This window comes from Oncorhynchus tshawytscha, linkage group LG33 (assembly GCF_018296145.1).
Source record: "Oncorhynchus tshawytscha isolate Ot180627B linkage group LG33, Otsh_v2.0, whole genome shotgun sequence".
Classification (NCBI taxonomy): domain Eukaryota; kingdom Metazoa; phylum Chordata; class Actinopteri; order Salmoniformes; family Salmonidae; genus Oncorhynchus; species Oncorhynchus tshawytscha.
Genome location: NC_056461.1, coordinates 17,000,129 through 17,015,816, shown reverse-complemented (window position 1 = coordinate 17,015,816; position 15,688 = coordinate 17,000,129). Strand labels below are relative to the sequence as shown.

The 15,688-nt window shown below is 41.2% G+C and overlaps 2 protein-coding genes across 3 annotated transcripts in view; one reads left to right on the top strand and one right to left on the bottom strand.

Annotated features, from left to right (window-relative positions):
* Window positions 1-2,542: 2,542 nt before the first annotated feature.
* LOC112230558 (MOB kinase activator 1B) lies at window positions 2,543-6,752 on the bottom strand. The gene is made up of 6 exons (XM_024396833.2): window positions 6,444-6,752; window positions 5,464-5,630; window positions 4,625-4,718; window positions 4,392-4,525; window positions 4,090-4,253; window positions 2,543-3,042 (listed from the first exon to the last, which is right to left on the bottom strand). Exons 1-6 carry the CDS (start codon window positions 6,455-6,457, stop codon window positions 2,965-2,967), a joined length of 651 nt encoding a protein of 216 aa, XP_024252601.1. The 5' UTR covers window positions 6,458-6,752; the 3' UTR covers window positions 2,543-2,964.
* Window positions 6,753-11,987: 5,235 nt separating this feature from the next.
* tnpo1 (transportin 1) overlaps window positions 11,988-15,688 on the top strand; it is a 63,318-nt gene continuing 59,617 nt past the window's right edge. The window contains exons 1-3 of one of the 2 annotated variants that reach the window (XR_006080671.1): window positions 11,988-12,188; window positions 12,313-12,426; window positions 13,562-13,637. Coding sequence is in view for 1 of the 2 variants with exons in the window: in XM_024397292.2 (XP_024253060.2) it covers window positions 12,322-12,426; window positions 13,562-13,637 (181 nt within the window). In the remaining variant the exon portion in view is untranslated. The remainder of the gene's footprint in view (window positions 12,189-12,312; window positions 12,427-13,561; window positions 13,638-15,688) is intronic. The other variant, XM_024397292.2, reaches the window with a different exon arrangement.

Genomic DNA, 15,688 nt, shown 5'->3' with positions numbered 1-15,688 from the left:
GGTGTGGAAAGCACTTTACCCAGAAAGACTCACAGCTGTAAGTAATCATTACCAAATGTGCTTCTACAAAGTATTGCCTCTGGTATTTCATTTGCAAAAAAATAATAATAATTATGGGGTATTGTGTGTAGATGGGTGAGAATTAGTATTTATTTATTTTTAATCCATTTTGAATTCAGGATGTAACAACAAAACGTGGAATAAGTCAAGGGGTATGAATACTTTCTGAAGGAAGAGTATAGACGGGATCTAATTCTGCTGCAATGTTCCCAGAGAAGCATGGCCGATGGCTTTGTTGCTTTACCACCTTATGATAAACACAATCACATTAAATTGTAATTTTCTAAAGCTATAAATCTAAATTAACATATTAAACGCAATGATATAAGGAAAAAGGGACTATGACATGGTGGAAAGGGAAGAAGTAACAACCTCTAAAAAATACCTAATAACATTCTAAATCCTTTAATAGACCTACAACTACCAGTCCATGCCGGCTACCAAAATATGATATCACAGCAAATTCCTGGCCTTATTGTTGTATTTACAGTGTGGATTTCTGAACAGAAGTTAGTTATATCTCCATATCAAATCTTCCTGAAAAAGATGTCAAGATAAAATGGCATTTTAACAAAGTATTCCATTGCTTTCATGTCTTACTGCATACTCTAGTAGATCTATATTGAAGTCATCCAAAAGCAACATCTCAGTCCCAACATCTACCTTTTAAAGTAACACCACTAACTATGAATAACACACGTAAAGAAAAGCATTTGTTCCCATCTGCGTGAATGGAAACTAGTAATCATTGAAATTTTGAAGAGTGGCATGACTTATTGCATAGTAAACATTTTCATTTTGGATTCCATCCCTCAGCAGTCTGCAGCACAGCAATACATTACTCAGACCTTACAAAAGGCATAGGGAATCATCACACTATTGAAACAGAAGCATATAGCACTGAATGTGCTGTTATATTTAATTTGCTGGCTTATTAGCCAGAACATTCTATGGGGAGAACATGAGAAACCAGGCTATAAATATGGCACTCTTGATCTCAAAGACAATATTTTACTTGTATACTGTATGTGGCCCATCAAATAAAGCTTTGGCAATTTGCTGGATTACCAGTATTGTATTGAAAACAGACTTTTACAAAATTACCATATGTTTTGAGGCAAATCACAATGTGACCAATATGCTCAAATACTTATGTAGTCCCTTGAACTTTTATACCCTCTGTTAAAAATGTGCAATCTGTAGTGGTGAACTTCAATACGAGCAGATGATAAATGTTAATATACAGTTCCAGTCAAAAGTTGACACCTACTCATTCCAGGGCTTTTCTTTATTTGTACTATTTTCTACATTGTAGAATAGCAGACATCAAAACTATGAAAAAACATATGGAATCATGTAGTAACCACAACAACAACAAAAGTGTTAAACCAAAGTATATTTTATATTTGAGATTCTTCAAAGTAGCCACCCTTTGCCTTGATGACAGCTTTGCACACTCTTGGCATTCTCTCAACCAGCTTCATGAGGAATGATTTTCCAACAGTCTTGAAGGAGTTCCCACATATGCTGAGCACTTGTTGGCTGCTTTTCCTTCACTCTGCGGTTCAACTCATCCCAAACCATCTCAATTGGGTTGAGGTCAGGTGATTGTGGAGGCCAGGTCATCTGATGCAGCACTCCATCGCTCTCCTTTTTGGTCAAATAGCCCTTACACGGCCTGGAAGTGTGTTTTGGGTCATTGTCCTGTTGAAAAACAAATGATCGTCCCACTACGCACAAACAAGATGAGATGGCACGTCGCTGCAGAATGCTGCGGCAGCCATGCTGGTTAAGTGTGCCTTGAATGCTAAATAAATCAGTGTCGACAGAAAAGCACCCCCACACCATCACACCTCCTCCTCAATACTTCACAGCGGGAACCATACATGCGCAGATAATCTGTTCACCTACTCTTATTGGTGTCCTTTAGTAGTGGTGTCTTTGCAGCAATTCAACCAGTCTCCTCTGAATAGTTGATGTTGAGATGTGTCTGATACTTAAACTCTGAAGCATTTATTTGGGCTGCAATTTCTGAGGCTGGTAACTAATGAACTTATCCTCTGCAGCAGAGATTACTCTGGGTCTTCCTTTCAACATTCTCAAAATTTTCCAGATTGACTGACCTTCATGTCTTAAAGTAATGATGGACTGTTGTTTCCCTTTGCTTATTTGAGCTGTTCTTGCCATAATATCGACATGGTCTTTTACCAAATAGGGCTATATTCTGTATACCACCCCTACCTTGTCACAACACAACTGATTGGCTCAAACGCAATAAGGAAAGAAATTCCACCAATTAACTTTTAACAAGGCATATCTGTGAATTGAAATGCATTCCAGGTGACTACCTCATGAAGTTGGTTGAGAGAATGCCAAGAGTGTGCAAAGCTGTCATCAAGGCAAAGGGTGACTATTTTGAAGAATCTCAAATTAAATATATTTTGATTTGTTTAACACTTTTTTGGTTACTACATGATTCCATGTGTTATTTCATAGTTGATGTCTGCACTATTATTATACAATGTAGAAAATAGTAAAAATAAAGAAAAATCCTTGAATGAGTAGGTGTGTCCAAACTTTTGGCTGGTACTGTAAATATACAACACACAGAGGATGTCAATACATAGTTATTTCAGTTTTAGGGATCCGTCCAAATTAAAACCACATAGTACATCCAACTATAGAGCACATACCGGCTCAGACAGTAGTATAGAACTCCCCCATAGTATTACCCTAGTGCCTATAACAGTGCAAGACTCTTCCTTACTTACCTGGCTTTCTAGAGAACATGTTCACAAAGTTAGCATATGCTGTATACATATAGGCCAGGGCAGGGCAGAAGGGGTATCTGTGCAAAAAGAATAGTAGACTATCACAGAGTTAAAATGATCAGTCAGCCTGGGTTTATCTGTCCTTGGTGGTCAGCTTCTCAATCAAATCCTGTAGTGGGACCAGCTCTTTCCTTTCAATCAAGTTAAACTCCTGAAAAAGACAAAAATAGAATACTTGGGTTAAAACAGGCAATTGCTACAGATTGGTGGTGGATAAGGTGAGTTACCCTTTACCATTGCAAAGCACTTTGAGCATCTGGAAAAGCACTATATAAACCCAATTCATCGTTATAAAGATAATCTCTCAGTCCTACTCAAAGGGTCATGGCCTCCAGTTCTAGGTCGCATACTCTGAGGATAGCCTGGTTGCAACTTTGTTTGAGTCAACATCAAACGAGCTAGCTAAAGCAGATATGTAAATGGCTGGTTCCCAGTCTAGCATCTTTATCTTTTAGCGTAGCCTTGCCAGCACTATACAATTACCCAGTTGTGTAAAGTACTTAAGTAGAAATATTTTAAAGTACTACTTAAGTCATTTTCTTGGGGTACCTGTACTTTACTATTCATATTTTTGATAAGGTTTACTTCACTAATATTCCTAAAGAAAATCATGTACTTTTTACTCCATGCATTTTCCCTGACACCCGAAAGTACGTTACATTTTGAATGCTTAGCAGGACAGGAATATGGTCTAATTCACACACGTATCAAGAGAAGATCCCTGGTCATCCCTAATGCCTCTGATCTGGTAGACTCACTAAACACATGCCTCGTCTGTAAATTATGTCTGGGAGTTGGAGCGTGCCCGTGGCTAGCCATAAAAATACTAAATTAACTTGAAAATGTGGGCGTCTGCTTTGCTTAATATAAAGGAATTTGAAATTATTTACACTTGTCCTTTTGATACTTACGTGAATTATAGCAATTACATTTACTTTTGATACTTAAGTATATTTAAAACCAAATACTTTTATACTTTTACTCCAGTAGTATTTTACTGGGTGACTTCCACTTGAGTCATTTTCTATTAAGGCATCTTTACTTTTACTCAAATATGACAATTGGGTACTTTTTCCACCACTTCAATTACCAAGAAATTATAGGCCTATTTATTCCTGTGACGTTCATAGAGGTCGGTTTCAGTACTGAAATAGACTTGGGAACCAGGCTACATTGATAGTGGGCTCCAGTCCAGTACCTGAACGAAGAAGATGAAGTGTTTGAAGGAGGTGTTTAGGTGGGCCTCCTCCTGCAGCTGCATCACAGAGTCAAAGTGCTGGTGGTAGATGTGGGCGTAGACCCTGAACAGGCGCTTCAGGATGGTCTTAGCCACCGACATGAAGTTCCGCTTGAACGGGACACCTTGAGGGCAAAGACAAGGGTACAAAGTGTAAAGATTAAACAGAGACGAGGTATTCTGATAAATTATGGTGTCACTTTACTACAAATGCAATGTGAAAGACATGGTTATGGAAAAACATGACAGATATAAACTCATACCTATCTTAGATGGGAAGAGTGTCTCGTCATCGAGCTGGTCCTGCACCCAGGTCATTAGGTAATCAATGTACTTGGGAGCTGAGCATTTGATCGGCTTTTTGATGTTGGTTCCATCTGCCCAATGATACTCATATCTACAGAAGAGAAGTTTCATGGATGGCAATTATCATTATGACATGACAAAAAGGCAAGCAAGCACATGCACGTACCTACACAACCACACCCACACTTACTTGGGGCCAGCAGACATGACAGGACAGCTCTCTTCAGTGCAGAAGTCTGTTATGGTACCATAGAGCATGTTGATCTGGTTGAAGAAATCTACAGCTGTGGAAATAAAGAAATAAGAAGGACATGTGGCATCATGAGGGACATGTTAGCTGAGCTTCAGAGACTTTTATATCCTACAGACAACATTCATATTGAAGAAAATCAAAGTGCTAGTGTGTGATCTCAGATCTAATTAGTGTGTAGGCAGACATAAGGGGCACAAAGGCATTCTCACATTCCTCCACCCCTCCAGAGTCACCTCTCCCTATACGCAGTCTACTGCAAATTAAATCTTGCTCAAGGTCCCCAAATAGCTAGACTCCCATGTATTCCTCTCAAACACACATGAAATCAAATACCATCTCATCGAATACACACTGAAGTCAGTAAATGAGCAATGTTCTGAAAGTTCCACCCGTCAAACCATCCTCCCATTCTATATTGAAACATGAGGAACAACTACTCAGAAATTATTTTGTCATAGATTGAACTCTGTCTTAATGATGTTAGCGTAGCCTGGTTCTCTATTTGCTAATCTCACAGCAGAAACCTAACTAGTCGGTCCACTGAGTGACAGAGGTCATCTGTTTGTGTATGTTTGTGTGTGTAAGAGAGAATGTGTTTGTGTGTGCCAGAGGATGTGAGATATCCACCGGACGAGTCGTTGGTCTTGGTGGAAGACCAGAGACAAACAAAGCACCAACAGGAGTGGACGATGAGCTCTGTTTAACAGTCAAAGTTGTTTTTTAGGCCTACTATGTTAGTGGTGTTTATTGAATAGAGAAGCAGACTTGTTCCTTACTGTTGACAGCCACCCACTCGTTCAAGTCTTCCCCATCAGGCAGCATGACAGCCATGCGTAAATTCCCACTGCCCAGTGTAGCCTCAGCATGTTTCAACAGCTCATACTGGTGAGATCCCTCTGGGATGTTCTTCTTGGGCTTGAAGGTCTTGGAAGACCGATTGCCACTGTGTGAGAAATTAGATGAGTTGGATCGTGTGTCTCTCATAAAGGGAAACAAGAGAAGTGAAGTAGGGAGTGATACAGTAGACTACTCATTTATTTGATTGAAATAAATTGTTATGGAACAGGAAAGAGTATATAATCTGATTTCAACAATAACAAAAGCTGACCTCACACCCTCTTAATAAATAGTAACAGCCAAAGTGCTCTCTTTGATACAGTCAGCTAACAATTTAGCTAGCTTTCATTCCAGTGTTTGACAAAGTTATGTAAACGGAAAAGACACACCAACTGTAAAACCGACTCCTCTTTTTAGCAAGCTAGATAGACATGGCCAACTAAGGCCTACGTACTTGCATCTTGCTAGTTAAATTAATGGCACAAAATTGCTAATGCTTTAAATACACAACAGAGGGAAATAGTACATTTGGGTAAGTAGCTACCTAGTTAACTAGCAATAGATAATTTAGAATAGCTAACCTTGGCTAGCTAGACTAACTAACGTTAGTTAATCTAGACATTGTAAATTAGCAATTTATACAAGGCAGCGCTCAGCTGACGTTATAGACCTAGCGCTAGTTAAATTACCAAACCAACCAACAGTTTAGCCAGTTACACTCACTGCAGACACTCAGCTAGCTAGTCTGGCTTACATGTTGTTAGCCAGCTAGCTAGTTAACCTAAACTAGTTAACTGTGTGTTAGCTTAGCTAGCTAGCTAACGTTAACATATCCAAAAACGGTGGAAATGGTAACATTAACTTGAAAAGGCAGGCACATTGAACAAGTACATCAAAATAATAAGAGGCGAATACTCACAAAAGAAAGCTCATGTTTATATTCTTTAAAGTTATACAATAGGAGCCTTGGCTATGCCGTTGTGGAAAGAGATGAAGTCAAAACAAATGATTCCAGTCCAGTCAGTATCAGCACAGTGCCAGTGCCGTGGCTTGTCAAACTAGTCCAAATGTCACAGACTGCTTAAAGCGGACCCTGGCCTGAAACAAAACTTCGCCCTGCCATTAAAATGTAGCTTTGCATCAGCGAGCTCTGCAACATCTAGCTACCTAGCCACGGTACTATACATTCGACCGCCCTAAACGTTCGCTTAGCTGGTTGATTGAGTAACATTACTGTGAGATCTGGCAAACTGCACAGCACACTTATTTTACAGCTCTCTTCAACGAGCCCTACTTGGAAATGAAATCTCGCGATAGAATCACATTAACGTTTTCTTAATACTCTACTCGGACCAGCAGAGAGCAGTGTTTAATCAAAGTGAATTTAAATATGGTTAAATCGTTTTTCATTGGTAAAACTGGTGCTCTCAACTTTATGTTAGAATCACCGACAGTATTTAGCACTAGAACAAGTGATTCAATTCAGATAGGCCTTTATTAATCCTACTTTTGAAGCACATCTCCGGGAGTAGTTTTGGTCCATTGCCATCATGGGTTATACAGATTGAAAAATGAAGGCGTTTACCTATTTCAATAGGGACTCCTATTGGTCATATTTTTGCAACCCATTCACCAATCACAGTAGCTATCCTCAATTAATAGTATGTTAAATAATACACATTGGCTAATAAACCAATTAAACGTTGTGACTGTTACCTCCCGTTTTAGTTATTGTGATGATGATTATTAGGTGAGAGTAGCTACAGTATAGCCTAGTTTTTGGCTAAATTATCTAGCTAGCTGCTCTGAGCGTGACTTGCTAGAAAGTTGGAAATAAGTTGAGGCAAAAGTAACTGAACAAGACATGTTTTATTATCAGCTGAAACAATGTGTTTCTCCTGTCTTCAATGAAAAGGTCATATTAATCGCCCCAAATAAATGCGATCTCTGACGAGACACGACTCTCCTCTATCTTGCGTAACAAACACTACACCTGTCCAACCAGTAGCGGATGAGATGTTCATAATTAAAACCATTAATTTCTTCTTCTTCTTTTTCAGCAAGGTTTAACGACGGTTAGCATCGAATATTTTGCATTACCGCCCCAACCAACTAAACTATAGTATATATATATATATATATATATATATATATGCATTTGGAAAGTATTCAGACCCATTGACTTTTTAAACATTTTGTTACGTTACAGACTTATTGTAAAATATATTAAATTAAATGTTTTCCTCATCAATCTACACACAATACCCCATAATTACAAAGCAAAAACAGGTTTTTAGAAATTATTGCAAATGTATTACTTAAAAAAAAACATTTTGCTATGAGACTCGAAATTGAGCTCAGGTGAATCCTGTTTCCATTGATCATCTTTGAGATGTTTCTACAACTTCATTGGAGTCCACCGGTGGTAAATTTAATTGATTGGACATGATTCGAAAATGCACACAACAGTCTATATAAGTTCCCACAGTTAAAAGTGCATGTCAGAGTAAAAACAAAGCCATGAGGTCGAAGGAATTGTCCATAGAGCTCCAAGACAGCATTGTGTCGAGGAAGGGTACAAAATAAATTCTGCAGTATTGAAGGTCCCCAAGAACACAGTGGCCTCCATCATTCTTAAATGGAAGAAGTTTGGAACCACCAAGACTCTTCCTAGAGCTGGCCGCCAAACTGAACAATCGTGTGAGAAGGACCTTGGTCAGGTGACCAAGAACCCGATGGTCACTCTGACAGAGCTCCAGAGTTCCTCTGTGGAGATGGGAGAACATTCCAGAAGGACAACCATCTCTGCAGAACTCCACCAAACAGGCCTTCATGGTAGAGTGACCAGACGGAAGCCACACCTCGGTAAAAGGCACATGACAGCCCGCTTGGAATTTTCCAAAAGGCACCCAATGGACTCTCAGACCATTTCTCTGGTCTGATGAAACCAAGTTTGAACTCTTTGGCCTGAGTGCCAAGCATCACGTCTGTAGGAAACCTGGCACCATCCCTACGGTGAAGCATGGTAGTGGCAGCATCATGCTCTGGGGATGTTTTTCAGCGGCAGGGACTGGGAGACTAGTCAGGGTCAAGGCAAAGATGAACGAAGCAAAGTACAGAGAGATCCTTGATGAAAACCTGCTCCAGAGCGCTCAGGACCTCAGACTGGGGGTCGAAGGTTCATCTTCCAATGGGACAATGACACTAAGCACTGTCATGATGTGGCCCTTTCTGGGTGTAGATCTACTTTTGAGAATGTAGGAATGGTCTGTGGATGCTTTATAAGGGGCAGTTATGATAAGTGTGTTTCATTTGGTGATCTCATGAAGGACAGGAAACACACATAACGGTTTCCCTTGAAGTGTACATTTACCAGCTGTCAGGTTTACATCAAAATATTGTGATTAAACATGAAACTATTTGTGAAAAGATGTAATGTGATATTAATCTTCTAAATGAGAGCATGGATATTCATACAAAGATTGACTAGTCAGTGGCCACGCCCCGTGAGCCCAGACATCACATTAGGCATCATGGACCGCCCTTTTCTACTGAAACGTATAAAACCCACTCCTGATGAAATTCACATCAGACCACGCAAACCCCGATATAAGCTAAGGTTGCAAATGGCTGAATTTCTAAGACCAAAACATGCCGGGTGACGCTGGTGTGTGAAGTGGATTAAACTACGACTCTACCAAAGGACAAGACTATACCACGTGGAGCATTGGCTACACGACTGGAAATGGTTAATCTCTGAGACTATCAATTCACTACAGAATAAGTGAGAAATTCTAGATGACACAAATTACTAGTCTGTAGCTAGAAATTACGTGAATTTAGGATGAAAATAAAGACAAACGCCGACATATCTAATCTATGAGAACATTTCCCGAATGGTACTCTGAAGTATTCATTCTAACAACCACAAAAGACTTTGATCTTCGGGGAAATGCAACCAGAGAGACTGATGAACTCTCCAGCAGGTGAAGAGCCAGTGAAGAGCCCGGATCTCAATCCCATTGAGCACGTCTGGGACCTGTTGGATCGGAGGGTGAGGGCTAGGGCCAACCCCCTCAGGAATGTCCGGGAACTTGCAGGTGCCTTGTTGGAAGAGTGGGGTAACATCTCACAGCAAGAACTGGCAAATATGGTGCAATCCATGAGAAGGAGATGCACTGCAGTTCTTAATGCAGCTGGTTGCCACACCAGATACTGACTGTTACTTTTGATTTTGAGCCCCCCTTTGTTCAAGGACACGTTATTCCATTTCTGTCATTCACGTGTCTATGGAACTTGTTCAGTTTATGTCTCAGTTGTTGAATCTTGTTATGTTCATACAAATATTTATAGTTTGCTGAAAAAAAACGCAGTTGACAGTGAGAGGACGTTTCTTTTTTGCTGAGTTTATCACTCATTGGCCTATCTCTCTGTGCTGGCACAGATCTACAGGGATCCTCTCAGAATCCTTCACCCTTGACCCATCCTCCTACACTTTCTTGACTGCCTCACCAAATGATACCTTTTCCACTACTCTGACTCTAGTCACCTTAACCTGCCTCTCTCCCACCAGACACTTCCTATCCCCAGCAACATGTGCACCACTACACAACTTTATCCACCAAAAACGACACAATCCTCTATCCCACACCTTCCTGCACACTTCCCACATCTTGGAATCTCCCTCCTACAGACTGCTGTGACGTTACCATAAATGTTGCACCAGAAACGGATTAGCCACAAAAGCTCTAAAAGGATAACTGATGAATCCGAACATTGCCTTGTCCCAAAACTCAGAAGGACTGACAGTGACTCCTCTCTTTCACCATACTCACCACCGGGTCTTCGTCGCACTAAACCACGGGCATCACAAACACCAGGAATATTCAACTTCAATTGCTCCACCTTCACACTTAACGCTACCCCAGAAATCACTCTTCAATGGTGCCCTGTTTCTCAGAGCAAAGCAAGAAACAGATCTTGACCCAAGTTGCGTGACACGGAGCGCATGCTCCCTCTGATCAGAACAAAACACAAACAAATATCACAAGTCCACTACAGGTTAACTTCACTGATTTAACTGCACCCAAATCCTTTCCCAACTACCCTGAAACCACAAATGGATCCACCAAAATGCAACAATCCACTTTCTCCCAAAATGTCACTCCTACTGGACCAGATTCTTCTTTATCATATCCACCGATGCCATGCTTGGGCTCTGAGTTCTTCACCACACCTTCCACCTCATTTAACTCACCCTCATTCACTTCCATTTCATCTCCAGAACTCGGTGCACGACTCACTGTGTTTGCACTTGACACCAATCTTCTTCAACACCCCAACTCCACTTTTATCGTCATCATCTACTGCTGGGTAGAGAATGCCGAACTTGATGTCCAGAAAGCAATGTATGAGCCCCCTTACCTCATCGAAGGCAGACATCATCTTCATGCCTGCTCTGTGTTTTCAGGGTAAATGTGAATATTCTGGCCGTCGTGGGTGATGGGAGCCACTCATGATGCTTTACGGATGACAGCCTCCTTCTCCTGAAGGTAGTCAAATTTGACTATGATGGGTCTGGGCGGCTCCCCATTGTTCGGTGCGGACTGTAAGCTTCTGTACGCACGGTCAAGGGTGGGGCGTAATGGAGCCCTAGAATTTCCTGTAGCAGTTTAGCTATGACAGGCCGCAAGCCGACAGGCTGCAATCCGCCTATGGTCTCAAGTCCCTCTCTCACGCCGAAAATGTGACCATTCCCCCGGCACTACCTGTTCTCGATGGTCTCGACCTTGGAAGTTTGACGACATCTGATGATAGCCAGGTGACTTTCTCTTCCAGTGTCACCACTTTGTAAGTGGACACTTTTACTGACAAGTAAGTATTTGCGCCGCCTTCCAGGCTATTCAGACGTGTGCCTTGTTCTGCCAAGTCTTCTTTACGGAGTCGATCTTTGTGCCGAACTCAGTGGCGAGAGTGGCTATTTGTGCAGATAGGTCAGTGGATAGTGACTCCACCTTAGCTAGCACCGTCTGTTCAGACTTAATGATAACCGCCATTACCTTAGCTAGGTCGGGGAGATCAGAATCCGTGTCAGTGTCCAGTAACACCGGCCTTTAGTAGAGGCCTGCTCTTTCGTGACTTGTGGACGTTGTTTTGACATTTTAAGATGAAAAGGGTAAAAATGTCAGGAAAAATGGCCAAATTAGTGAATTGGATTTGATTCCTAATTGAATGTTACAAAATTAACACGGATCGGAAGGTGTTGGTCAATTATTAATAGTAAGTTGTTTGCCCTGGACAGCACAGAGAAAACACATATTCACGAGTTCCTGTTCACCAGCGCCCCCTGTTGTTGTATTTTTATTTAAAAGCACGTACAAAAATGTATGTAATCTGATTTTTCAGCAGGAGCTGCAGCACCCTCAGTACCCATACTTCAGGCGGCTTTGGCCCCAATTGAACCATTCTTGGTCAGAGTGAAAAAATGGGAGGAGCAATAGGACCTCGCAGACTTCACAGCACAGTTGGATCATAAATGCGCCATGAATCCACATGAGTAACGTTAGCTTGTTGCGAAAACGGAATGTTCCTGCGCTGACAGCCCCATGTCAATAAATTACAGACAGTAGCATTTGAGAAAGAAATCCCACAATATATCGGGAAGGTGAAACTATAATATCTAAAAGTCACACCGCTTAGCTAATGGCTTCTTTTCAACCGTGAATAAGACAACGTTCATTTACAGCGTGTGTTGACAGTTTTGCATTCTCCCTTTCATCTCATTGCAGCAAACCAAGATGGAGTGCGAGTGGAAACCAGACGACCAAGGACTTCAGCAAATTCTACAGCTTTTGAAAGAGTCCCAGTCTCCCGATACGTCCACTCAAAGATCCGTCCAGCAAGTATCCTTCGCTCTCGGCTAAACATGAAAGTTTGGACCTCACTGGGTGGTGTATCCGAGGTGTTTCTGTGGTCGTTTGTGTGGTTAGCTTGGCTTGGCAAACATTACACGCGGTTAGGGAACGCGCTAGGCTTCTGTTCTGTTCCGGACTAGCGGATAGTATACTGCGTGTAGTTAGCTAGCTACAATGTTACAAATGTACTTTTCTATTGAATCAGCCACACACTATGATGGGAATATTATAAATGGGGTGGCATGCAGTAGCTATCAGTAATTAGTTAATCAAGTATTCTCAAACACATGTTTTCCCAATGATAGTTTAGTTTTCGTATAGTCTCAAATCCTTTGATCTCCGTGTAACGTTTAGTGTTGTTGAAATAATGTAACGTTAGCGGGCACAGGGTAGTTACTAGCGATTGCTGACCCGTTGGGCTTAAATGCAACAAAGAAACTGCAAGCCTGTGTTTAGAACGAGTCATCCCCCTGTCGCCCCCCAGTATGCTTTCGATTCTCTCCCGTCGTACAATGTCAGAAAGGGGAAAGAGCTGAAAACAACGTTCTCATTTTGGTTTAATCTTCTGTCTTGACAATCTTGTTGAACCTGTGAGTTTAGGAACGTGACTTTTCAGCCAGACACTCGCTCGTGGCAGTGATCATGTATACGAGCCTCGTCACATTGTCATCATACAATACAGGTGTTACAGTATCAAGGTGCATTCGAATCATGAACGTTGGTGTGTGCATTCAATAACGGGCAAGACGTTATGTTGTGTTATAACGCCTTTATATGTTACCTACTTAGTGTATGTGATGCAATATTGTGCATGTATGCAATGCAGATTAGAGTTCTTACTGATTGGTGGTGTTGGTTGAATTGCCAAGTGCTTCTATTTGACTACACATGCTCAGACTACACAGCATCAGCCTGTTGCGCATCCTATGATAACTGTGACTGATTTCTGATTTTGTTATTCATGGTGTCCATTGATGCCCTCAACCATTTAACACTAATTGCTATTTAATATCAACCTTTACAAACAGCCTGTTTTTGTGTCTACAGCACACACTACATGTCTACTTCTATGGTTGTGTGCCCAATGTAGGCTCTGTCCTTTCCTTAACCATATTTTCCAAAGAGACTGGAACAGCTCAACCATTACCCAGACTTCAACAACTACTTGATATTTGTGCTCACAAAGTTGAAATCAGAAGGTAAGATATTTATCCTTCCACTCTCATTCTCTATCTCCTATTTGTTCTATTTTACTGCTTATTGGCACAAAAGACAACTGTAGGCTATAGAATGGTCGCTGGCAGTCACACAGGCTTATCTCGTCCACCAACCAGCTCACTCTGATAGCAAATTAATGTGGGGACGAGGTTACAGACAGGCTGACGTTCTGACCACCTAGTCTAGTGACGGGGGCTGCATGTCAGTCTGTTCTAGGAGTGGCGAACCCTGGAAAAGAACCCCACGGCTGGTGTGTGATGTCTTTATGACCTGCCACTGTCATTAAACAAAGTGTGTGCCCATGTATACGGATGATTCAACAATATACAGTGGGGCAAAAAAGTATTTAGTCAGCCACCAATTGTGCATGTTCTCCCACTTAAAAAGATGAGAGACGCCTGTAATTTTCATCATAGGTACACTTCAACTATGACAGACAAAATGAGAAAAAAAATCCAGAAAATCACATTGTAGGAATTTTAATGAATTTATTTGCAAATTATGGTGGAAAATAAGTATTTGGTCACCTACAAACAAGCAAGATTTCTGGCTCTCACAGACCTGTAACTTCTTCTTTAAGAGGCTCCTCTGTCCTCCACTCGTTACCTGTATTAATGGAACCTGTTTGAACTTGTTATCAGTATAAAAAACACCTGTCCACAACCTCAAACAGTCACACTCCAAACTCCACTATGGCCAAGACAAAAGGGCTGTCAAGGGACACCAGAAACAAAATTGTAGACCTGCACCAGGCTGGGAAGACTGAATCTGCAATAGGTAAACAGCTTGGTTTGAAGAAATCAACTGTGGGAGCAATTATTAGGAAATGAAAGACATACAAGACCACTGATAATCTCCCTCGGTCTGGGGCTCCACGCAAGATCTCACCCCGTCGTGTTTGGAGGACAAAGAATGCTGAGTTGCATCCAAAGAACACCATACCTACTGTGAAGCATGGGGGTGGAAACATCATGCTTTGGGGCTGTTTTTCTGCAAAGGGACCAGGACGACTGATCTGTGTAAAGGAAAGAATGAATGGGGCCATGTATTGTGAGATTTTGAGTGAAAACCTCCTTCCATCAGCAAGGGCATTGAAGATGAAATGTGTCTGGGTCTTTCAGAATGACAATGATCCCAAACACACCGCCCGGGCAACGAAGGTGTGGCTTCGTAAGAAGCATTTCAAGGTCCTGAAGTGGCCTAGCCAGTCTCCAGATCTCAACCCCATAGAAAATCTTTGGAGGGAGTTGAAAGTCCGTGTTGCCCAGCAACAGCCCCAAAACATCACTACTCTAGAGGAGATCTGCATGGAGGAATGGGCCAAAATACCAGCAACAGTGTGTGAAAACCTTGTGAAGACTTACAGAAAACGTTTGACCTCTGTTATATACCCTTTGTTGGCAATGACAAAGTATTAAGAAACTTTTGTTATTGACCAAATACTTACTTTCCACCATAATTTGCAAATAAATTCATAAAAAATCCTACAATGTGATTTTCTGGATTTTTTTTTTCTCATTTTGTCTGTCATAGTTGAAGAGTACCTATGATGAAAATTACTGGCCTCATCTTTTTAAGTGTGAGAACTTGCACAATTGGTGGCTGACTAAATACCTTTTTGCCCCACTGTATATGCATTTATTTATATATTTAAAAAAAAAAATGCATCAGCAACCACAGCTAATGAACTCACTGAAACCCTTAGATGCAGTCTGTTTAGGAATGGGTGGCCAGTAATAAACTGGTCCTTAACATCTCTAAAACTACTTTATTCTACTTAACCTTTATTTAACAAGGCAAGTCAGTTAAGAACAAATTCTTATTTACAATGACGGCCTACCAAAAGACCTCTTGTGGGGATGGAGACTGGGATTTAAGAAAATAATACAAATATAAATATAGGACAAAACGCATATCACAACAAGAGACCACTACATAAAGAGACCTAAAGATGACAACATGGCAAGGCAGCAACACATGACAACACAGCATGGTAGCAACACAACATGGTAACAGCACAAAACAGGGTACA

Coding starts and splice junctions, on each gene's coding strand:
- LOC112230558 (XM_024396833.2), bottom strand. Junction 4,526..4,624: donor GTCATGTCTGCTGGCCCCAA/GTAAGTGTGGGT, acceptor TCTCTTCTGTAG/ATATGAGTATCATTGGGCAG. Junction 4,254..4,391: donor ACTCTTCCCATCTAAGATAG/GTATGAGTTTAT, acceptor TTTGCCCTCAAG/GTGTCCCGTTCAAGCGGAAC.